Consider the following 26,643-nt stretch of genomic DNA (forward strand, 5'->3'; position numbering starts at 1 on the left):
CCGGTATCAAGACCGATCCTCAATCCGTTCGGCCACCGCTGCTGTATTTGAACACATATGGACAAACCCACGCCTTGACATGAACACAGTGAATACACACATTTAACGATCGACCAATTTGTAGCTATATGGAATGGAAAAGTAATTAAACCCTTCTTTTTCCTTTTTCTTCTTAAAATTGCTAAATACAATGCACAAGTACTTAGTATTGATTACATTGATTATTTACATTGTAAAACGATTCCATACCAATTATGTACATTGCAAAAAGATACAATACGTTATTTTGCTGTCGATATACTTTTTACCATTTATTTGAATTAAAATTGATATTTCGATACAGCTATATCGTACACGCCTACACTCCACTTTAAACGGTGTGACCAAAGTTTAAATGACTTGGGTCACTTGCTAAGACACCATTGCATAGGATAAAAAAAAGAAGAAAGTTTACACTATAAATTAGCTAACTGGGAGGATCAAAGTAAACAGCTGTATGTTCGTAGGGAGGTCGATAGACAGGGACAATATTATGAATTATTATACTGCTCCTATTTTTCAAAACAAATATGGGTAAATTCTCCTTCTACAGCACAGCCACCCAGGCGTGGAATTCCCTGACCCCTTCCCTAAAAGAAAATCACTTACATCTTTTAAAACAGGCAAAAAAAAAGTCCACCTTTCAGCAGGCCCAATGGAGAGGAAATGATCACTTCTCCTTTAACTAATTTATTGCGGCTAACTGTTCCCAGTGTCACCATACACGTTTACTTTAAAAGACAGAGTTTGCCCGCCCCCCACACACGTTAGTATCATTGGCACAAGCACACACTGTTTACCTTTCGTCAGAAGCTTTTACATGGCGGGAGCGTCACGGTACAAAGGCACAAATTGAATCCGAAATTTGGATGGCAGAAGATCCACCAAGGACAGCTCTCCTGGAGTCCGACTTATGGAGGTTTGAAAATCCTCTTTTCAACTGATTTACACCGTGATTGTATTTTCAATCCCATAGCTGGAACGGTGGGGCGTTGCCATAGGAACCGGACCAATGTTAAACGCAGCGCTGGGACTCAACCATTATATAGACGGAGTATACGTCGGCATAAATATACGGACCTGGGATATGGCGTCCCCTAGCGTCGGTGTACGTATATATACGGACCTGGGATATAGCGTCCCCTAGCGTCGGGGTACGTATATATACGGACCTGGGATATAGCGTCCCCTAGCGCCGGTGTACGTATATATACGGACCTGGGATATAGCGTCCCCTAGCGTCGGGGTACGTATATATACGAACATGGGAAAGAAAGAATTAAACAGGTGATCACCCCCCTCCTAACGTGTTCCCCACTCTGTACTATAGTGTTTTTTTGTACATAATTAGTGATTTCTTTCCTGTAATGATATATTTTGATGTTGTTGTTATTGATGATATTGAATTGTTGTTGAGGGGCGCCAGCTCCCCCTATGGCCAGCTTTGTCTTTGTGTGTACACAAACACGATGATTTGATAGGCTGACCATCATCCCATAGCATTGATTTGATTGGCTTTTGTACATATTGACGATAAAAAGTGATGACGCCAAAAGTAATTGGCCTGAATGACATTTGTGATGATTTGATTGACTGAGCATGGAATGTGATGTATGATGATAAGAGCACCCCTCACTTCACACAAGTGTGATTTTTGTTATTCTTCATGTCATGTCTATGAATTGATTGCATTGGGCCTGAATGGAAACAAGACCATTTTTCTGTGTGCTCCCTTTTGGAATCAGTGTTTGACTGAACTCTGTTGCTGTTATGTCCAATCAATATAACATAGAAATGACTAAATTGTTACTATTTTTTTGTTAAATGTTGTTTTTTTCCCCTCCAATGCATTGGTTGGATTAAAGCTGCTATAAGCAATAATATGTCAAAATTTGAATGACCCTTTTTTTGTATTCAGACAGCCAGCAATGGGTAGAACGCTCCCAAAAAAGATTTAGTCTGTGACACATCTAGGGGCCGCAATCTGCATTCAAAGATTTTTCCTAGTAGAATTTAGAATTTAGATTAGATCTAGATTTAGAATCTAGCTAGTATATGTGACCTATAAGGCAAGATTTTCAAGATAATGTATGGTCACATATAAACCCCTATCAAACTAATTTTCTCAATACCGACAGCCAAGTGGATTCATGAATGCATGTATAGACAATATTCTAGGCAAATAATAATATAAAAAAAATATATATATCAAATGTCCCACTTAACAAAGAAACATTATAATAAGGCTACATCTTATCCACCATCTTTTCAAAAGTGTTGACGAATCGTTTCGTCTCTCCCATCAGCTCCTCGTGCCTTTTCTCCTCCTTCTCTGCCTCCTGGATCAGGACCTCCAGCACAGCATCAACTGACTTTTTTTTCCTTTGCAGGCGGGGGGGGAGAGGTCAACGGAGGATGGTGTTTCAGATGGTACAGGTGTTGCTGGCGGTGTCGTGGGGGTCGCTGGACCAGGGGGAGCTGACTTGGACCAGCATGATGCAATAACGACCAGTGGGGTCACGGATGGTTTTGACCCTATTGCATCATGCATGTCCTCCCAAAATAGCCATGTTGATGGGGTTTGCTCCCCCTGGTCCGTCCCAGAGCCGGTCGGGCGGCCTTCAGGTTCTACAACAAACACTGACATGAGATCTCTGCAACATCTTCTAGGGGCTATATTTATGTTGTGTTATTTGTTAACTCAAGCGTTCAAGTTGAATAAAGGTCAATATAGAAAGTAAATGTTATGTATAAACTTTACCTTGTATTTAGTTTTTAGATTCTCCCATTTTTTCGAAGCCTGTTTGGATGTTGGAAGTGGCATCCCCTCCATTTGTTTAATGATGAAGCTGTTAGGAAATATGCCAGGGGTTAGTTGAAACGTTTTGCACTGGAAATGGAATCCATTAGAATGATATGGAAATGGAACATTAACAGTCTAACGTGAGCTACATAAATCCTTTGTTTCGGCGATAAGTCCATTGAACTCCGTTCTCACTCTCACACAGACACACCCTGAACCACGGTGCGTGCCGCTGCGCTGGCCATTATTAAAGTGGCGTTCTTTTTTTCTTTTTTTAGTCTGGCTTTATTGGGCTTCGGGCCTAACATTATGATCATTTTTAGAGTCGGGCCGAGCTTCAGGCCGACCCAGTTAGGAATGTGGACCAGAACAGTGGACCAGAACAGTGACCCAGTTAGGGCCGGGCCGGGCCTTAACTTTAGGGCCCGTTGAGAACTTTAATACGAGTTCACTTTAAAGCCTCATACATGACTGTATTCATCCCCCTCATTAGGGAAGAAACAATCTCTGTAGGAAGTTTGATCATCCAATTACATCATATTTTATATAGTTCTGTGTTGAACTAGTAGAGTAGAAAAAAGTAGAAATATTAGGTAAACTATTAAAATAGGTAGTATATTCTACTGCCATCACATTTTAACAATTTAGTTCCACACAGAGGAAATTGCATACAAGAACATAAATAGTTCAGGTGCAAAAAATCAACAAAAACAACATGATACAACAAACATGTAATGTCACCCAGCATTCCATATGTACAAGGAGTACTGTAGGCCTAATGCAGATATTTGGTTCAGACTAGTCATTGGTCCAACAAACGACAACCTACCTCAAACCCTAACCGAACCTTAACCGCAAGCACGGGAGCAGCGAATGTCTCCCGCATGTCGGACTAATGCTCCGTCGGAATTACGTGCGGATCCCCACGTAACATCATCATTATACCCGGAAGTTATGCGAGAACGCCTAGGCCTACTGAGTGGCAAAAAACTACATTCTGTCCTTGACAGCTCATACACCCACACAGAAAAGTCATATCTGATAGCATTAAATGACATTAAACAATGTTAAACTCACTTTGCTACTCACTTTGACACTCGATTTGCCACTCGCTTTATGCATGTGCATACCCTCTATACTTTAACTTTTGAGAGCGTAAAATAAAACCAAAATGGACGCGTAATGGTCCATTTTGTTTCATTTTACACTCTCAAGAGTTAAAGATATACAATTGTTATATTCTAATAAGGGTCCATTTGGTTACCAACTCTCCATCATTTATCTGGGGACCACCTGGAACCCCCTCAAGGACCACTGGTTGAGAACCACTGCAGTAGAGCATAAACCGGTAGGCCTATTTGGGAATTAAAGAGCTGGATTAGCTGGAGTAAGAATAAAGGATTATATTGTTAAGGCTATAATGTATTTGCTATGATGCATTAGGAATATTATTTTTCAATTTCCATTTACACGTTTTAAATCAACACATTTGGAACAACAACATATTGTAGGGTTGTGTAGGTGAGATTTAGAAAACCCAGTGGGGTTTATAAGGTTAATCTCACTGCATTTAACTACAAACATACAAATAAATCATACAAATCTAACAAAGTAACAAAGTGGCATCATAAATACAACAATGGATACAGTAGGCCTATATGAAAAAGTAATTGGTAGAAAAAAATAAGTCTAGGCCGATGTGTGTGGGTGGAAGAGTGGAAGACATTTTGAACTGTTAGATTTGATCCATCAAATGGTTACCAGCTATGGTATACTATAGCTGTTCCACTATACCATGGCTCCCCCTAGTGGCCGTCTATGGTACGTGCACCGTGCACGCTTCCAGCAGCAGCAGCGCTAGACTGCGCATGTGCACAACCCCCATGAGCGTTGGTGTGAGTGTTTGTTGACACTTGAATTAATATACAAAGAAAACTAAAAGGTTTCGTTCGAAAACAGCGTCGTCGTTAAGCAGCTCAACCCTGAAACACAGCAGGTAAGATTAACTGATTCACCCAATTGTTTTGACTACGTTACGTTTATAGTTTATATTATTGACTCATTTGTTGTTTTAACATGGAACAATACAATTCACGAGTCGTATTTCTCTCATATCTGCTTGTTTGTAATACACGTAGGCCTAGCCTAAACAAGCAGTAGTTAATACTAGCAGCAGTAATAATATTGTAACTTGTAAGTGTATCCTAAACAAGCAGTAGTTAATACTAGCAGCAGTAATAATATTGTAACTTGTAAGTGTATCCTAAACAAGCAGTAGTTAATACTAGCAGCAGTAATAATATTGTAACTTGTAAGTGTATCCTAAACAAGCAGTAGTTAATACTAGCAGCAGTAATAATATTGTAACTTGTAAGTGTATCCTAAACAAGCAGTAGTTAATACGGTAACAAGACAACTCACCCCTAAAGCCACTTTTGGTGAGTTGTCCAGACAACTCACCCCTAAACGTGAAGACATCTCACCCCTGCTTTTTTAGGGGTGAGATGTCTTCACTTTCCGGGGTGAGATGTCTTCACTTTTGGCCACTTTCGGGGTGAGATGTCTTCACGTTTAGGGGTGAGTTGTCAGGACAACTCACCAAAAGTCTGACTGAATATGTAGCCTTTGAGCTATACTTTACTGAATATTTCACAAGAATATAACACAAGAGTCAAATGTACGGTCAAATGTAATGTAGTTTATTTAAATATAGAAACATTGTAAACAAAGTTCAAACAGCAGTTTGTACAAAAAATATAAAAAAAAGGTAAACATCAAAAGTTTAGAAAAACATCAGTTTGTACAAAAAAATATAGAAAAAAGTTAAGTATAGAAAAAATGTAAACTAAAAAATATAGTAAAAAGTTGCCATAAAAAATAAAAAAAACATCAGTTTGCTACAAAAACACTAAAAAGTTGTCATATCTACAAAAAGAAAGAAAAAAGTTGTGCTGTGTGCAGTGCAGTGTGCTGTCCCATTTTGGTCAAAAGTTGTGCACTAAAAAGTTGTCATATCTACAAAAAGAAAGAAAAAAGTTGTGCTGTGTGCAGTGCAGTGTGCTGTCCCATTTTGGTCAAAAGTTGTGCAGTGCAGTGTGCTCATCTCCACACTGGGGCATTCACTTCAGAAGCGAGAGTTAGCATGTCCATGATGGTCAGATCGTTCCTTTCCAAGTCCTTCCACAACTGGGCCAGATTGCCCTGTGTAGCCTTGGTCTGCTTTCGCTGGTAGCGGCGTAGCTTGTTCTCTGACACCATACGCAGCTGGAAGTCGATCAAGGTAGCTTCCTTGTGCAGCAAATCAATGAGCAAATAAATCGGCAAATGCATAATAAACCTTACAAATACAAACATTATTGTTTGTATGTAGGCTACCCAGTAGCCTACCCATATGATTAGATGAATGTGCAACATTGTTTCCATCTTCCAAGCATATTCCTGCCAAAATGGAGATCTTAAATTGTTGAAAATGTCTTTAAACAAAAGATCACCATGAATTCAAGGCTTGTGTGTGTGTGACTGAATATGTAGCCTTTGAGCTATACTTTACTGAATATTTCACAAGAATATAACACAAGAGTTAAATGTACGGTCAAATGTAATGTAGTTTATTTAAATATAGAAACTACAGGCTACAGATGTAAATATATTTATGACACAGTAAAATGTCGAATTCGCCTTTAAGTATGTCAAGGTCAAATGCATAATAAACCTTACAAATACAAACATTATTGTTTGTATGTAGGCTACCCAGTAGCCTACCCATATGATTAGATGAATGTGCAACATTGTTTCCATCTTCCAAGCATATTCCTGCCAAAATGGAGATCTTAAATTGTTGAAAATGTCTTTAAATGAATTCAAGGCTTGTGTGTGTGTGTGTGTGTGTGTGTGTGTGTGTGTGTGTGTGTGTGTGTGTGTGTGTGTGTGTGCAAACTTCTGAAGAAATGTGAACTGAACCCCTCTCAATTTGGTTACTCCAGATGGCTGTCACTTTTCTCACATGCTAATGTAACTAGCAGTAGCAAGATCATTGTCCGAAAGTTCGCTTCGTTTGGCAGGTGTGAAGGCTCATTCGAATCCTAATGCGCAGCAAAGAACCGCATTCTACTCCTCCCAAAAACGGGGGTTTCACTTCGCTTCCAAGCGCACTTGATTTCGATTTGGTGCAGGTGGGAATGCAATCCGTAGCAAATAAAGGAAATGAAGCAAACTATCATGTGGCGGATAAGGAGCTAAACACAGTTGGAGACGGAGAAGGGATATTCATTTTACGCAGTGCAAAGATGTCCCGTTATCATGTGACGTGGTCAAATAAGGAGACCGAATTAAGCCCTCATCGAAATATGAGGACGAGCACATTCATCTATTGCTTAAGGAAACACATAAAAAACACTGCAGTGTACAGAATATTCTGTCTGTCTGTCGTGCGTGTCTGTCTGTCACTGTGTGGGGATCCGAGTGGAGACTTTCTTCATCTTGTTTAAATATAAATACTTCAAAATTAAAACACATGTTTAGCTCAGCATGATCTATAAACTGTATAGCTAACATGGAATATGCATAATAATTGTGATCGGATCATCAATGGGACTCTGGGAGTAGGCTATCTATACTATTGTAAACTTCGGATCATTTTGTGCTCCCGTCTCCGCTGTGCCTCGTTCATGTGCCCAAAAAAAAGAACAGTGGCGCGCACACACACACACACACACACAGTAAGTCTCCGACGACACACTGCATCCGTTACTCTCACTTTACGTGAAAAGTCTATTTTTTAACATCGGCTTCTGAACACATTGATAAAATTCCCTGCTACGTTTCCTTGCTGCGCCTGACACAGCCAGTGTGAAGGCAAACCGCATCAAATTAAATATGCAAGAATCCAAATTCTCCGCCCATACGCATTTGAGTCTACCGAAGTATTAGGTGAGAATGTGACCTAATTAGCAACTTTGTACAGCCGTCAGACTCTGCCTTTGAAGCGCAAACATTATCCACAAACGACCCCCCCCCCCCTCAATGCTGCATAGAGAGAGAGAGAGAGAGAGAGAGAGACGCTCTACTCCTTACAAGTGTTTCACCGGATTTTACTGTTAAATAAATAAGTAATTAGCCGTGACTGCGCACGTCTGTAGGAACCGATAGTTAGATCCGAAATTGAATTATGCCTACTGTAATGGGTGCCACGGAAAGTACAGACAACTCACCCCGCAATGTCAGAAAGTGAAGACAGCTCACCCCGGAAAGTAAAGACATCTCACCGGGGTGAGATGTCTTCACTTTCCGGGGTGAGCTGTCTTCACTTTCCGGGGTGAGCTGTCCGGGGTGAGCTGTCCGGACAACTCACCCCGACATGTCAAAAAGTGAAGACAACTCACCGGGGTGAGATGTCTCGTATTCGTTAATACTAGCAGCAGTAATAATATTGTAACTTGTATGTGTATCCTAAACAAGCAGTAGTTAATACTAATAAGCAGTACTCTTAGTTAATACTATAGCAGCAGTAATACTATTGTAACTCGCTCCTCCAAAGGGAGCTATAGCTCTTTTGGCTGGGTGGCTTAATGTTGCCTGCCTGCTCTGCTGAGTTGGAGATCAGGGTTCGATTCCAGCTCAGGGTTTGATTGATTGATTGAAATATTTATTAACAGTTTGCAGAATTACAGTACATTTCACTGCACTGCTAAACGTTAGAATATATACATTGATTGGTTGAATCATCACTATTCGAGGTCCATGCGTGCAAGTATAATAGGTACAAGCATTCCTTTGTCCCTCTGTCAATCACACTCCTTAACAGAGTCCTTGCAGAGGGCAGACAGGGTAGGGGTTGAAGGTTTTGAGGTGATGTTCTTCCCCTCTTTTGCACTAGGTATGGTGGTGTGTGGTATTTAAATGTTGTACGGGGAGAGAGAGAGACTGGAGAACAGTCCAAATGCACATTTTTGGCAGCAAAATACGTGTGGAGTTGTCATCAACTGAGGGACAGCCACTAGCCAGTGGACAGAAGAGCCAGGTATATCTGGCTTAACAGGGTAATTAAGTTGCTGTTCTGTTTGTTCATTTATTTTAATTGATACTGATACTGCACTAAGATGATAGAATAAAATCAATCAAAATAGTGGAATCAATGCATTCCACAGGGTTGGGGCAGCAATTCCAGAACAGTGGAAACATGGCAATTAGAAAACATCACTGTTGATTTATCAATACCAACATTTTAGTTATAGGCCATAACCGTTTTGTCTGGTCGAGTGTGGGTTGGACTTGGATGTGGGTTCAACTCATAGCTTGAGTCGCACTAACATTGGCCCCATATGGAACGTCACTCCGCTATAATGTAGCTCTATATCAGAAGGAGAGGTTCCATGTGTGGCTGGACTTGTGTCGACATCCACACTTGCTGCCTCAGTATGTTTTGCATCACGACAGCTTTGTGCTGTCATTAATGTGGTGAAAGCCAAAGCACTGCAGCGCATCGCTCAAGCTTCCAGGTTGTTGAAGCAGCTAGCATGGAAGCTAACGTTAGTGTAGCAGCCATAGAGCTATAAAGGAGGTAGCAGCGCCATATATCGAACCTTCCCCTCCACTATTGCACACAACCGTGCTGTTATCGATAAATCTAAATGTCCCATTTACGGGGCAAAGGCGATAAGCGGCTTCTTCATTCCTTTGAGAATGGTGGTGTGTTGTTGTCTGTCTGACTGACCGCACGCAATGGATTGGAGGCTGTTTGGTGCGCCGTTTATAGCGGTCCGACTGCCTGCCCTGAAACCCGTCCTGTGAGAAACGTTCCGGTGTGAAAACAGGAGTGTGATTAATTGCGTTAATTTTTCTGTAGTTAATTAATCGTAATTAACGCATTAAAGTCTCGGCCCTATTTATAACGTTAACTTACAACCTATAATTAAAGGCATTTGATTACTTTATTTGTTACTAGTCAGGATTCCAGTTGAAAAATAGCAAAAAAATCACACCCGTGTGAAGTGCTCTATCATTATTGTTGGTGACAGGTAGCCTATAGACAGCTCGACGGGTTGCTATGGTTTTAATGATCACCTCATTCACTATTAGGTCACGTGGTGTTGGGGTTCAGGTAGTAAAGTCATCTGTTTACCTGCGGGTTTCATGAATGGAAGGAGAGGGGGTGAACGGGGAGAAGTCCAACTTTGTTGACCGCATCGCTTTATGAACGTAACAACGCTATGCTACCTATAGGTCATTTGCACGTCGCACTATGCACTTTATGCTGATAAATGAATTGTCTTCAAACTTTAATAAATGAACAAAACGCTGAAACACATGGATCTTGGAGAAGTGATTTCATTACAAGCAGCGAGTCTGACAGGTAAACATTTCCCCCGCTTTAGCCTCTCGGCGACTAAATAAGTTTGTCCCGATGGTCGCCATACAATTATACATCATTCATCATACATCATGTCATTAATAACTGAATTGATGTGATTGGTTGGTTACATTTACGTCATATTTGGCAGACATAGAGACACAAGGGGACTACAAATTTCACGCCCCCAAATGAGACAGCGGCCCCACTTCTGGCCCGTTTCAACGGTGTACTGCAGCTGTCAATGCAATCCCTATGAGAGGCATCATAAAATACCCTAATTTCACTGGTCCATTACTGAGGCTGTAGCGATTTTTTTTGTGTTCTAATAAAGTTTCTCATATGTTTGATTTGTCCTTTTCAATGTCACATAGCCTACCTGCCATCTAAATATACAACCCACAATGTACTATAATATACTCCATCAGAGATTCAAAAGTTAAAGGGGTCGCACGGTATATACGTCACGGTCGCATCCCTTGAGGTTTTCAATACCCAGATATATTTGTTGTGTTTCGTTTTATATGCTATGTATTTGTGGAGAATTATCTAAACAGCATCTTGCAAGACTAATTATTAATACTCATCTGGAGAATTCACTAGTAGTTGTAAATGTCAGGATATGCCACTCCTCCATTAGCTGGGTTATTTTCCCATGCAAGTATTCAGCCAAGTTAATTATACAACAAGTTGACAACGGTAAAACACACCGTCGGAGCTCCGCGGTAATAATAATAAACTTTATTTGTATAGCACCTTTCATACATAAATGCAACTCAAAGTGCTTCACAGGGCAGTACATAAAAATAGCAATAAAACACAGGCAAGCAGTTAGACGGATAAAACAATGGTAAAGAGCAAACAACAAAAAAAAGCATAAAAACATAGATGGACGAGAAACAAAGCACACCGCAAAAGGTCAGAATAGAGAACTCAACTAAAACTAAAACTAAAACTCAATTAAAAGCAAGAGTAAAAAGGTGAGTCTTGAGTTGAGCTTTAAAAATGTCTACAGAGGGTGCGTGTCTAAGTTGAAATGGAAGTCGATTCCAGGCTGTAGGCCCATAGAAGCAGAAGGCTGCCTCACCATATTTTTTTGTAGACATTTTGTTAGGCACTTCAAGCAGGCCAGCAGTGGAGGACCTGAGGGGGCGGTTAGGAACGTAACTGGGTAGGCATTCGCGGAGGTATGAGGGTGCAAGACCGTTTAGGGATTTATAAACAAGTAAAAGAATTTTAAAATCAATCCTAAAAACCACCGGGAGCCAATGTAGTGAGTGTAAAACTGGAGTAATATGATCTCTCATCTTAGTTTTGGTTAAAACCCTAGCAGCCGCATTTTGAACAAGTTGGATTCTGTCTGTTGACTTCTTTGGCAGGCCCGAGAGGAGGGAATTACAGTAATCGAGACGCGAAAAAACAAAAGCATGGACCAATGTTTTAGCATCATCTAAAGATAAATATGCTCTTATACGTGCGATGTTTCGAAGATGAAAGAAAGCTGTCTTGGTAGCTTGATTAATGTGCGCATTAAAATTCAGATCTGAATCGATAATAACCCCTAGGTTCTTTACTGTCGACTTACTTCCTACATTTAGGTTACCGAGTTTATTTTTTATCAATTATTTTTGCTCATTAGAGCCAATTATAAGAACTTATCCTAGGTAGAACATATTAAAATGTTAAAAATATAGACATGAATAACAAAGTCAGGCGGGATCGGGATGTATTATTGAGTATTCCACTCTTCAACGTCGGCGCTCGTATCCTCGTAAAGGCAGTGACGTCCCTTAAAAGCGACAGGTTCTCTGTCTGCCGTCTCCCCTCTGCTCCGTTAACATTATGGGTAACTCATTCAAGTGGTAAATTAAATGTGAAATACATCCTCTATTGAGAAAACAACAATATATGTTGACAAAGACACTTCATACATTTGGAAAGATATTTTTATTCAAATCAATATAGTCTTCAGTTTATTTCATATTATTTTAAAAGTAGGCTAACTACAGTTGAATTTCAATGGACTTCTATGGGCTGGCCTGCAGTACACCGTTCTAACGGAAGTGGGGACGCTGTCTCATTTGGGGGCGTGAAATGTGTAGTCCCCGTGTGTCTCTATTTCACCTAATTTCTCCCTTAATTTAAAGTTCTCCGTCCTGGGGACGGATTTCCGTCTTGAGGACTTCATATTGGCCATTTATGAGATCAGTGTGAATCTGCAAAAACATTTAATAAGAGGGGTGGGGGGTGTATGAAGCCATGGCCACGGTGTGAATGACATTAAGTCATCAAAACGCAGCATATACTTGCTACTAGTCAAGAGATCTCTCCAAAGTCCAAACTACCAAGCTTCCATTCGCACTCAAATAATATATCGATCAGCTGCTCAGAATGCACCACGCACTGCTGAATGTAACCCGACACGGTGACACCGAAGTGTTGGCGTGCCGGTGTTGTGACTCGTGCGCACTGCTGCACAGAGAGTAAATAGCAGATCTGCAAGCTTGCAGTGTGTCACGAATGCTACGCGCTGTGAGCTTGTATATCTGCTATGTGCTGCACGCAACACCGTGCGCAATTATAAGTCTGTTGTGCTCGATTCGATGTCCCCCTGTTATTCTGACTTAAAAGTAGCACAGATTTAATTTACCACTGAAGTTGGAAGTTTCTCCATTATGGCAGCGTCCAAAAGAAAATCATTTTCCGTCTTGGGTTTTTTTTCTTGCTGTAACCCCTGCATATTGTGACGTGTGGGGACAAAAGCTGTATATAGCTCAGGATTTCAATTCCAATAATAGCAAAAATAGCTGATCTACAAGCTCAGTTTTGAGCTTGTAGATCGGCTATTTTTGCTACAACAGTAATATGCCATATGTCTGGCCCGCTGGAGTGAATGTGGAAATGTAGTGGCCCTCTGGGGTGAGTGTGGAAATATAGTGGCCCTCTGGGGTGAGTGTGGAAATACAGTGGCCCTCTGGGGTGATTTTAGAAATAATAGTGGCCATCTGGAGTGAGTGTGGAAATATAGTGGCCCTCTGGAGTGAGTGTGGAAATATAGTGGTCCTCTGGGGTGAGTGTGGAAATATAGTGGCCCTCTGGTGTGAGTGTGGAAATATAGTGGCCCTCTGGAGTGAGTGTGGAAATATAGTGGCCCTCTGGAGTGAGTGTGGAAACACAGTGGCCCTCTGGAGTGAGTGTGGAAATATAGTGGCCCTCTGGAGTGAGTGTGGAAACACAGTGGCCCTCTGGAGTGAGTGTGTATTATGTAAACACAGTGGCCCTCTGGAGTGAGCGTGGAAATATAGTAGCCCTCTGGAGTGAGGAGCGTGGAAATATAGTGGCCCTCTGTAGTGAGTGTGGAACTATACTACCTACCTAAGCCAGTCCAGCGGCAGGCTATGAAAATGGGCAGGGGTGAGGTGGGTTCTGGGAGTGAGGCCAAGTAGCCTGACTAGCTTGTTTTGGGAAGCCTGGAGCCTTGTTTTAAGGGTCTTTGAGGTGCAAAAAGGTCACTTGTTGTGGGCCAGAACCAGTTGCGGACCCGCGTTCGCACGCATTCACTCATACAGCATTGTTTTTCAGTCAGTATATATATATATATATAGAGAGAAAAAAAACATTTGAAAGTAGAACAATTCAATTTGAAGGGAGAATAAAACATTTGAAAGTAGAACAATTAAATTTGACGTGAATACATTACCTGTCTAAGCAAACATTTACATCTGCAAATGATCTGCAGTTGTAGTTACTACACAACGTTATGTTTTAAGCAGGCCTACTTTCATACTAGAGTCTAGTATGTGAAGAGTCATTTTGGATTAAAACATAAATAAAAGGTTTTCTCAACCCCCTGAACAGTTAGTCTTGCCACCATGACTGTCTCTGTATCAAAAAGAGTCACAAATAAGTTGCTCAATTCCGACAGCCGGTCAGCAAGTGGATTCATTATATTAATTTAAGTATATAGGCAATATTTTAGGCCAATACAAAAAAACTAAAACTCTCCAGTTATTAAAGTCCTTCCTTATTCACTTGATTTCAGACCGGAGTCCAGACTACAGGTGAAGATGAACTCTCCAGACTCATAAGAACTGCAATAACCATGATGCATCACTCCCAGGTGAAGATGCCCTCTCCTGACTCAACCAAACAGGAAGCTGAAGAAGTTTCTATTAAACAGGAAGCTGAAGATGTTTCTATTAAACAGGAAGCTGAAGATGTTTCTATTAAACAGGAAGCTGAAGATGTTTCTATTAAACAGGAAGCTGAAGATGTTTCTATTAAACAGGAAGCTGAAGACATTTCTATTAAACAGGAAGCTGAAGATGTTTCTATTAAACAGGAAGCTGAAGATGTTTCTATTAAACAGGAAGCTGAAGATGTTTCTATTAAACAGGAAGCTGAAGATGTTTCTATTAAACAGGAAGTTGAAGACCACCCACACCTCAGTAAGTTTCATGCCTTTCTTTAACCCATTAAGATCTGAGACCAGATTCTACAAATGTCTTCTAAATCATCACAGTTTTCTTAATTCTTTCTTTGCCATGTCCGTAAATACTAAACTCCGTCTTTTAAAGTGAACGCGTATGGTGGCACTGGGAACTGGGGTTTATGCTAACAGCTAGCCACAATTATAGAGTTAAAAGAAGAGAAATGTCAAGCAGCTCCAACACTATCAGTTGCAGCCAATTTGATGATTTTATGCTGTGGGTAACTTATTGTGAAGTTGCTATGACAACCTGGGCATAGGTGGGTTCAGCCAATCTTGGTTTATTTTGCAACACCAGTTTATTGTTTAAGTCACAGTTAAGTACCCGGTTTCTGTTATGATATCCTGCAATCAAAATAAAACCCTTCAAATGCACACAACAAGATCTGATTTACTGTCAACACCACCACGCGTTGGAAAGAGCTTCATTCACACCATATCCCTCACTGGCATCTTTTTGTTATTCGGTTGCCTTTACACTATCTGTATTTGGCCGCCGACCACATCTGAAAACATTTTGTTCCAGGGAGCCCCAGAAGCAAAGATTTCAGTTAAAAAAATAACGGTTAAAAGCTAAGGTGACACAGATGTGTTCCTGGTCTTAATGGGTTCATATGTTCTGTTCTGTAGGGCTGCCACAATGTCGCAGACAGATTCACAGACTCACAGACCTATTTCCAGACGTACAGAGCTATGCAGTGGAAATCTTTTACATAGATTGTTAAAGCTACCATCGGTCCACATTTCAAGCTTTCATTGTCAGAAGTGCTTATGTTTCATAACGTCATGCACTGTGACTCATTTGCTTCCAAATTAGAGCTTGGGTGTGAAGTATAATTTAAATAATAAGGACCTATAACATAAAATTCAACTTTTTCAATTCCTTTTGTGTTTTTGGGGCTCCCATATGTGTTTTCTATCCCCACAAATAACCAATTTTGAACAATCAGGCTTTCATATATGGGGGCTTTAATGGAAATTGCTCTCAGGAACAGCTAAACTGATTTGGTCCTCATCGTGATGTCATCAATGTCACCCTACTTTGTATAATTCCACCTCTTCAGTCTTCCGTTCCAAATTTGCATTTCCACTTTGTTTACAATGTCCGCCATTGTTGATTTTCCAAGCTGCCATGGAATCGAAACAAGCCTACTTTTATCTAGCATCAGTATTATAATGACTCAAATATTAAATAATCTGCATATCAGCACCCCCACCACCTCAAGGAAGCTCTGAGAAGGAAGAGAAGTGGTCACGTGACTGGGCTCCGCCAAACTCACACCGGAAGTGCAATGAATACATGGCAGTGAATGGACCTGGCTGGACCAGCTCATAACAAACATTATTTATGAACCATTGAGACCGTTGTCATATAATCGGTTCAGGAATATAAATGAAGACATATCACAGGTTGTTTTCTAATCACTTACTTTTCGATGTGCACAGAGTGCACAGTATATAATTTCATCTGAGGATCTAAACAGCAGCAGGTATCGTTTCTGGCTCCGAAGTATCGCGATATTTGGCTGCCAGACAGGAAGCTGTGGGAAGTCTTGCGATACTTGGTACGTTCAGAAAGGTACTTTGTGCTCTTTAGATACCATACCTCTATAAAAATACACATTGTACACATCGAAAAGCAACACAGCAGACAATAATGTGTTACATGTCTTCTGTTATTTTCCAGAAGTGATTACTTTACAAAAGGTCTGTCATTCATAAATAATGTTTGTTCATGAGCTGGTCACTGAGCATTCTGCAACTTCCGGGTGTAGTTTGGCTCCCATGAAAGTGTCCATGAAAGTGTCATGGTGCAGCACAGTCACGTGACCACTTATCTTCCTTCTCAAAGCTTCCTTGCACCTTCCTTGCACCACCAGCAGCTAAAACTGCTTTCAAAGTCCAGAAAGAAATGACAAGGACTGGTTATATCAGAGTGGTGATTGAGGCTCAAACCATTAGAAATAATTTTGAGGGACATAGACAATATGATATTAAATATTAAAAACAGTTTTAAAATGCACGTTATCTCTGCTTTAAATTGTTTCAGAATTTCATGATTCAAATGAAATATTTGCTGTAACATCATTATTCATTTTGGTGTTAAAGTAACTAAATATATGACTTCAAGTAACTTTTTTAGTATTTTGCTAAAATCTTGCTAAAACTTTCAGAACTGTAGTAACCTGTAGTTAATAACGGTTTAGTCAATCTTATCTTGGTAGGTAATAGCTCATTTTGTACATGGAACATGGAAGAAAAATAGATTTACATTTTAGGAATCCAGTGTTGACCATCATGTTATGTTTCTGCTCCTAGACATCCTGCACATGGCTGTGTGTAAAGAGGAGGTTTCTTCTAAACAGGAGAGGAGCCCCAGTCTGCTCCAGGAGGAACCAGAGCCTCCACACATTAAAGAAGAACAGGAGGAACTTAAAGAGCAACTACTTCAAAGACCAGAGGAACCTGTTGGGTCAACGTTGACATTACTAGCAGTGAAAGGTGACGATGAAAATGATGATGATGAAGAAGAAGACATATCTTCCCACTGCTCTGAAGTTGAAGGTGAACTTGAATCTGACACTGAAGTCACTGAAGACAGTGATGATTGGGAGGAGACAAGTGAAGACGATGATGACGAATGGCGTGACAAGAGTTTCAGTTACTCTGGTTCTCTGAAGACACACCTTCGTGTCCACACTGGAGAAAAACCTTATCAATGTAAATATTGTGACAAGCGTTTCAGTGCGTTGGTTGACCTGAAGACACACCAGCATGTCCACACTGGAGAAAAACCATTCCAATGTAAAGATTGTAACAAGAGTTTCAGTGCGTTGGTTAACCTGAAGACACACCTGCATGTCCACACTGGAGAAAAACCTTTCCAATGTAAACATTGTGACAAGAGTTTCAGTGGGTCAGATTCCCTGAAGACACACCTTCGTGTCCACACTGGAGAAAAACCTTTCCAATGTAAACATTGTAACAAGAGTTTCAGACAGTCATATAACCTGAAGACACACCAGTATATCCACACTGGAGAAAAACCTTATCAATGTAAACATTGTGACAAGAGTTTCAGACAGTCAGGTACACTGAAGTCACACCAGCGTATCCACACAGATGAAAAACCATTCCAATGTAAACTTTGTGATAAGAGTTTTAGTCGGTCAAGTCAACTGAAGACACACCTTCGTGTCCACACAGGAGAAAAAACATTCCAATGTAAACATTGTGACAAGAGCTTTACCTTATCATCTTCTCTGAATACACACCAGCGTATCCACACAGGAGAAAAACCATTCCAATGTAAACATTGTAACAAGAGTTTCAGTCGGTTAGGTAACCTGAAGACACACCTTCGTGTCCACACTGGAGAAAAAACATTCCAATGTAAACATTGTAACAAGAGTTTTGCAGTTTCAGATTCCCTGAAAAAACACCAGCGTGTCCATACAGGAGAAAAACCTTTCCAATGTAGACATTGTGACAAGAGCTTCAGTAAGTCAGATAACCTGAAGAGACACCAGTATATCCACACTGGAGAAAAACCATTCCAATGTAAACATTGTAACAAGAGTTTCATTCGGTTAGGTCACCTGAAAACACACCAGCGTATCCATACTGGAGAAAAACCTTTCCAATGTAAACATTGTAACAAGAGTTTCAGTATGTTAGTTAAACTGAAGACACACATACGTGTCCACAAAGGAGAAAAACCTTACCAATGTAAACATTGTGACAAGAGTTTCAGTCGGTCAGGTCACCTGAAAACACACCAGCGTATCCACACTGGTGAAAAACCTTTCCAATGTAAACATTGTGACAAGAGTTTTACCTCATCATCTGAAAACACACCTTCGTGTCCACACTGGAGAAAAAACATTTAAATGTATATATTGTAACAAGAGTTTCAGTCAGTCAGGTAACCTGAAGACACACCTTCGTGTCCACACAGGAGAAAAACCATTCCAATGTAAACATTGTAACAAGAGTTTCAGACAGTCATATAACCTGAAGGCACACCAGCGTGTCCACACTGGAGAAAAACCTTTCCAATGTAAACATTGTGACAAGAGTTTCAGTAAGTCAGATAACCTGGAGAAACACCAGCGTGTCCACACTGGAGAAAAACCTTTCCAATAGGGGTGTAACGATACATTTGAACAGCGATAAGATACGTATCACAATACATAGTTGACGATATGATATTGGTTCATTATGACGTTCAATTAAATGATTTGAAATCGATACAGTAACTATTTAACAAATATATTAAATATGTGTGAAACGTGTGGACAGTGGAGGTTTTTTAGGGGAAATATTTTTTTTTCTGGATATAAATAAGTCTGGCAAATAGATGGACATTGTATTTGTTGTTTTGTTTTTGTAACAGCTTCCATTCATTGTCTTTAAATATTGTATCTGAAACTGAAGGATGATCAAATAAACTAAACTAAACTAAAAAACTAAACTAAACAACACATATGGGCAAACCCACGCCTTGACATGAACACAGTGAATACACACATTTATCGATCGACCAGTTGTAGCTACTAGCCCTTACCCTCCATATTATTATGGTCAATGCCTGTGTGAAAAGTTGGAGCGATTGGTGCAGGCGATGAGGAGATACGGCGGTGTTTCTGACAGACAGACATTCAGACAAGATATGGAATGGAAAAGTAATTAAACCCTTCTTTTTCTTTTTTCTTCTTAAAATTGCTAAATACAATGCACAAGTATTTAGTATTGATTTCATTGATTATTTACATTATTTACACAACTATTCCATACCAATTATTTCCATTGCAAAAATATACTATACGTTATTTGCTGTTTACATTTCAATATACTTTTTACGATTTATTTGAATTAAAATTGATATTTCTATACAGTTACTATATCATTACACCCCTTTATACACTCCACTTTAAACGGTGTGACCAAAGTCTAAATGACTGGCAGCGGTGGCCGAACGGTTTGCGGAGCGGTCTTGATACCGGAAGGTCGCCAGTTCGAATCCCCGGACCGGCACGTTAAAATTACCACCGCTGAAGTGCCCTTGAGCAAGGCATTGAACCCCAACCATGAAATGTTCTATGAGCAGGGCGTGGCTGTAAACAAGCATCTCGAGCTTAGTCCACTTACCCTGGGTAAACAAAGAACTTTGCTTTGCTTTGCTTTACTCGGGTCACTTGCTAAGACACCATTGCATGGGATAAAAAAAAGAAGAAAGTTTCCACTATAAATGAGCTCACTGGGAGGATCAAAGTAAACAGCTGTATGTTCGTAGGGAGGTCGATAGACAAGGACAATATTATGGATTATCATACTGCTCCTATTTTTCAAAACAAATATGCGTAAATTCTCCTTCTACAGCACAGCCACCCAGGCGTGGAATGCCCTGACCCCTTCCCTAAAAAAAATCACTTACATTTTTTTAAAACAGGCAAACAAAAGTCCACCTTTCAGCAGGCCCAATGGAGAGGAAATGATCACTTCTCCTTTAACTCATTTATTGTGGCTAACTGTTAGCACAACCCCCAGTTCCCAGTGCCACCATACGCGTTCACTTCAACAGAGTTACTGCTTGTGACGTAACGCTCCGCCATAAGGAATCTAACTAGCTTCCGCATCTGGCGTAATGCTCCGTCTTATAAGCTTTATTATTGATATCAAACCGGATCGCTGATTTCTATTTTTTCATTATTATTTTGGCTTGGCCTTTCCTTCTTTAGCTATCCTAGACCGAGTTGCGCAACCGTGCCCCCGGCCGCATCCCATTATACAGGCTGACTAAAAAGCTAAATAACTCGAAATCTACAGAGCTCTCCGTGGTTTGGATAAAACGCGCGATGTTCGGAGGTCTTTGCTGATTATCCGGTGGTCTAGATGGAAACATTGGCACTTTCTAGAGCAAGGATGGCTATAGTTTTTTTGCCATAGGAACCGGACCAATGTTAAACGCAGCGCTGGGACTCAACCATTATATAGGCAGAATATACGTTGGCGTAAATATACGGACCTGGGATATGGCGTCCCCTAGCATCGGTGTACGTATATATATATACGGACCTGGGATATAGCGTCCCCTAGCGTCGGTGTACGTGTATATATACGGACCTGGGATATGGCGTCCCCTAGCGTCGGTGTACGTGTATATATACGGACCTGGGATATAGCGTCCCCTAGCGCCGGTGTACGTATATATACGGACCTGGGATATAGCGTCCCCTAGCGTCGGTGTACGTGTATATATACGGACTTGGGATATAGCGTCCCCTAGCGCCGGTGTACGTATATATACGGACCTGGGATATGGCGTCCCCTAGCGTCGGTGTACGTGTATATATACGGACCTGGGATATAGCGTCCCCTAGCGTCGGTGTACGTATATATACGGACCTGGGATATGGCGTCCCCTAGCGTCGGGGTACATATATATACGGACCTGGGATATAGCGTCCCCTAGCGTCGGGGTACGTATATATACGGACCTGGGATATAGCGTCCCCTAGCGTCGGTGTACGTATATATACGGACCTGGGATATAGCGTCCCCTAGCGTCGGCGTTCGTATATATACGGACCTGGGATATAGCGTCCCCTAGCGTCGGTGTACGTATATATACGGACCTGGGATATGGCGTCCCCTAGCGCCGGTGTACGTATATATACGGACCTGGGATATAGCGTCCCCTAGCGCCGGTGTACGTATATATACGGACCTGGGATATAGCGTCCCCTAGCGTTGGTGTACGTATATATACGGACCTGGGATATGGCGTCCCCTAGCGTCGGTGTACGTGTATATCTACGGACCTGGGATATAGCGTCCCCTAGCGTCTGTGTACGTATATATACGGACCTGGGATATGGCGTCCCCTAGCGTCGGTGTACGTGTATATCTACGGACCTGGGATATAGCGTCCCCTAGCGTCGGTGTACGTGTATATATACGGACCTGGGATATGGCGTCCCCTAGCGTCGGTGTACGTATATATACGGACCTGGGATATAGCGTCCCCTAGCGCCGGTGTACGTATATATACGGACCTGGGATATAGCGTCCCCTAGCGTCGTTGTACGTATATATACGGACCTGGGATATAGCGTCCCCTAGCGTTGGTGTACGTATATATATGGACCTGGGATATAGCGTCCCCTAGCGTCGCGGTACGTATATATACGAACATGGGAAAGAAATAAGGTGATCACCCCCCTCCTAACGTGTTCCCCACTCTGTACATATATTGTTTTTTTGTACATAATTAGTGATTTCTTTCCTGTAATGATATATTTTGTTGTTGTTATTGATGATATTGAATTGTTGTTGAGGGGCACCAGCTGTGTCTGTGTGTACACAAACACGATGATTTGATTGGCTGATCATCATCCTATAGCGATGATTTGATTGGCTGGTTGACATATTGAGGATAAAAAGTGATTGGCTTGAATGACATTTGTGATGATTTGATTGGCTGAGCATGGAATGTGATGTATGATGATAAGAGCACCCCTCACTTCACACAAGTGTGATTTTTGTTATTCTTCATGTCATGTCTATGAATTGATTGCATTGGGCCTGAAAGGAAACAAGACCATAAGGACTTATTTTTTGTGTTCTCCCTTTTGGAATCCGTGTTTGACTGAACTCTGTTGCTGTTATGTCCAATCAATATAACATAGAAATGACTAAATTGTTACTAATATGTTTTAAATGTTTTTTTTTCCTCTCTCCAATGCATTGGTTCGATTAAAGCAGCTATAAGCAATAATGTCAAAATTTGAATGACCTTTTTTTCTTTCCAGACAGCCAGCAATGGGTAGAACACTCCCAAAAAAGATTTATTCTCTGTGACACATCTAGGGGCCGCAATCTGCATTCAGAGATTTTTCCTAGAAGCTTTGTCATTGGTCGATTTGCCTGTCTGCTTCTTGATTGGTTAATCATTTTGACCGTTTTTTTTCTCGACCAATGACAAAGCTTCTAGGAACATCTTTGAATGCAGATTGCGGCCCCTAGATGTGTCACAGAGACTACATTTTGTTTGGGAGCGTTCTACACATTGCTGGCTGTCTGAATTAAAAAAAAAAAAAAGTCATTAAGATTTCGACATATTGCTTATAGCAGCTTTAATACATTTGTATGTGTATTCATTAAGATAAATACTTGTCTGATTGGTTTGACCTGTTAAATGTATTACATCATACTTTACCTGCGGAAATGAATATATCTGAAAATAATATTTGCAGTAGCCAATAAAGTTTTACCCCCACCCTCCCCAATTTAGTCTGCATGCCAATGAAGTCCTCCCCACACACATCTATGTGTAGTCACTGCTGTTGTATCCTACTGAGCGGAGCCCACGCCGCACCTCACCTAAAATGAGCTTTGATTGCCTCTTTCTGTGGAATGTTCATTAGGGAAGTTCGAAACTTTGGCCATTTAAATATAATCGGAAACCACTTGTACTTTTAGTTGTAGTAAGTTTGTTAAGTACTCAACAACTATAGCCCCCCCCCCCCCCCCCCCCCTCTCCCCGCATTAGGGGAGTTAGAAACAGCCTCATACATGACTGTATTTACTCCCCTCATTAGGGGAGAAACAATCTGTAGGAAGATTGATCATCCAATTACATCATATTTTATATAGTTCTGTGTTGAAATAGAGTAGAATTGAAATATTCAGTAAACTATAAAGAAATATTACTCTATTCTACTGTTCAGTATAGCAGGATTCCGATTTGGCACTTTAAAGGACCTCGATTGTACACAAGGTAAACCAGCATATCTGGTCACATCCTTTCACATGGCTCTTAACGTCAATGGCAATTAATATACTTTCCAGATCCTTTATTAAGGACATGTCACACAAGGGTTCCTGCAATCATTTTTGAGTGGTGCAAACCACTCCAACAACCAGCTTTGTCTGTATGTATGTGTGTACCTGTACGTGGGGTCATGAGCACGGTTACTATGGTTAGTGTGTGACGTCACTGACATAGCTGATCGATCAGACTATATAAGACCTTGCACCACTCAGTTCACACAGGTGTGATTTTTTTAATACATGTCTTGGCCCAGATTAGAAAACTGAATAAATTAAATAAACATTACTGGGCATTACTCGGGAGTCAGAAAAGAATTATCTTCGCTACATTTTGTCTATTGTCTACACACACACACACATAAACCCCTATCAAACAACATTTGCTCAATACCGACAGCCGGTCACCAAGTGGATTCATGAATGCATGTATAGACAATATTCTAGGCAAATAATAATAATTAAAAAAAAACTATATCAATATATATTAACCCACTTAACAAAGAAACATTATAATAAGGCTACATCTTATCCACCATCTTTTCAAAAGTGTCGACAAATCGTCTCTCCCATCAGCTCCTCGTGCCTTTTCTCCTCCTTCTCTGCCTCCTGGATCAGGACCTCCAGGACACATTCATACACCGATTGCGGCGGAAGCCATGCAAGGTACCAACCAGCACATTGGGAGCAATTTGTCTTGCCCAAGGACACTTCGACATGTAGACAGGAGGAGCCGGGATTCGAACCGCCGACCCATGGATCATTGGACGACCTGCTCTACCTCCTGAGCCACAGTCATCCACAGGCATCCCCTCCATTTGTTTAATGATGAAGCTGTTAGGAAATATGCCAGGGGTTAGTTGAAACGTTCTGCACTGGAAATGGAATCCATTAGAATGATATGGCAATGGAACATTAACAGTCTAACGTGAGCTACATAAATCCTTTATTTCGGCGATAAGTCCATTGAACTCCGTTCTCACTCTCACACAGACACACACTGAACCACGGTGCGTGCCGCTGCACTGGCCATTAAAGTGGCCTTTTTTTTGTTATTGTGTATTTGCTATGATGCATTAGGAATATTATTTTTCAATTTTCATTTACACGTTTTAAATCAACACATTTGGAACAACATATTGTAGGTTTGTGCAGGTGAGATTTAGAAAACCCAGTGGGGTTTATAAGGTTAATCTCACTGCATTTAACTACAAACATACAAATAAATCATACAAATCTAACAAAGTAACAAAGTGGCATCATAAATAATACAACAATGAATACACAGACAGTAGTAAGTAAGTAAGTAATTGGTAGAAAAAAATAAGTGTAGGCCTATGTGTGATGTGTGTGGGTGTAAGAGTTGAAGACATTTTGAACTGTTATATTTGATCCATCAAATGGTTTCTATATTATAAGTTTATATTTAAAATGATTCAGTGAAGTTAGACTTTGATGAGATCACAGTATAGCTGTTCCACTGTATTACACAGTACCATGGCTCCCCCTAGCGGCCGTCTATGGTATGTGCACCGTGCACGCTTTCAGCAGCAGCAGTGCTAGACTGCGCATGTTCACAACCCTATGAGCGTTGGTGTGAGTGTTTGTTGACACTTTAATTAATATACAAAGAAAACTAAAAGGTTTCGTTCGAAAACAGCGTCGTCGTTAAGCAGCTCAACCCTGAAACACAGCAGGTAAGATTAACTGATTCACCCAATTGTTTTTACTACGTTACGTTTATAGTTTATTATTGACTCCTTTTTTTTTTCCAACATGGAAACAATAAAATTCACGAGTCGTATTTCTCTCATATCTGCTTGTTTGTAATACACGTAGGCCTAGCCTAAACAAGCAGTAGTTAATACTAGCAGCAGTAATAATATTGTAACTTGTAAGTGTATCCTAAACAAGCAGTAGTTAATACTAGCAGCAGTAATACTATTGTAACTTGTAAGTGTATCCTAAACAAGCAGTAGTTAATACTAGCAGCAGTAATAATATTGTAACTTGTAAGTGTATCCTAAACAAGCAGTAGTTAATACTAGCAGCAGTAATAATATTGTAACTTGTAAGTGTATCCTAAACAAGCAGTAGTTAATACTAGCAGCAGTAATAATATTGTAACTTGTAAGTGTATCCTAAACAAGCAGTAGTTAATACTAGCAGCAGTAATAATATTGTAACTTGTAAGTGTATCCTAAACAAGCAGTAGTTAATACTAGCAGCAGTAATGATAATTTAACTCGCTCCTCCAAAGGGAGCTATAGCTCTCTTGGCTACGTGGCCTAATTACCACCGCTGAAATGCCCTTGAACAAGGCATCAACCACTACGATGAAATGTGTTCTATGAGCAGGGCCTGGCTGGAAACAAGTTCTTGAGCTTAGCCCAGATACCCTGGGTAAATATAGATTTCATTTCATTTCATTTAATGTTGCCTGCCTGCTCTGCTGAGTTGGAGATCAGGGTTCGATTCCAGCTCAGGGTGCACTGCTATAGCAGATATAATTAGAATATATACATTAACGTTACATCAGTGTGTTGTACCTTTGTAGTGGATAGTAGTCGACCCTGACCCCTCCCATGTACTATACCCTGATGGCTAATGTCATCAGGTACAGTAAGAGGTACGATCGAGGTCCATGCGTGCAAGTATAATAGGTACAAGCATTCCGTTGTCCCTCTGTCAATCACACTCCTTAACAGAGTCCTTGCAGAGGGCCATGGTGATGTTCTTCCCCTCTTTTGCACTAGGTATGGTGGTGTGTGGTATTTTAATGTTGTACGGGTCACTGTGCCTTTGTTGTCTTGTATTGTGTATTGTATTGTATTGTATTGTATTGTATTGTATCTGTATGCCCTTACGGTCCAAGACAAATGTCTCCCTCGGGAGACAAAATAAAGAAACCTTGACCTTGAGAGAGAGAGAGAGAGAGAGAGACTGGAGAACAGTCCAAATGCACATTTTTGGCAGCAGGTATATCTGGCTGAACAGGGTCTTTAAGTTGCTGTTCTGTTTGTTTATTCGTTTTATTTGATTATTATTTTAATTGTTACTGTATTGCTTGTTGACAAATGTTGACATTTGATTTGTTGTATGTATGCTTTGGCAATGTAGAACATATTTAGA

The 26,643-nt window shown here is 40.6% G+C and overlaps 1 protein-coding gene across 1 annotated transcript in view; it reads left to right on the top strand.

Annotated features, from left to right (window-relative positions):
• Nucleotides 1-4,726: 4,726 nt before the first annotated feature.
• The window catches only part of LOC306932996 (uncharacterized protein), a gene marked incomplete at its 3' end in the record, with an annotated part of 47,110 nt that continues 25,193 nt past the window's right edge, over nt 4,727-26,643 (top strand). Inside the window, exons 1-3 of the mRNA XM_079514966.1 lie at nt 4,727-4,838; nt 14,233-14,638; nt 16,999-17,736. Coding sequence (XP_079371092.1) covers nt 14,293-14,638; nt 16,999-17,736 — 1,084 coding nt within the window. The 5' untranslated portion in view covers nt 4,727-4,838; nt 14,233-14,292. The remainder of the gene's footprint in view (nt 4,839-14,232; nt 14,639-16,998; nt 17,737-26,643) is intronic.

The sequence above is a fragment of the Electrona antarctica genome (genome assembly GCF_951216825.1).
Source record: "Electrona antarctica genome assembly, chromosome: 11".
Taxonomy (NCBI): Eukaryota; Metazoa; Chordata; class Actinopteri; order Myctophiformes; family Myctophidae; genus Electrona; species Electrona antarctica.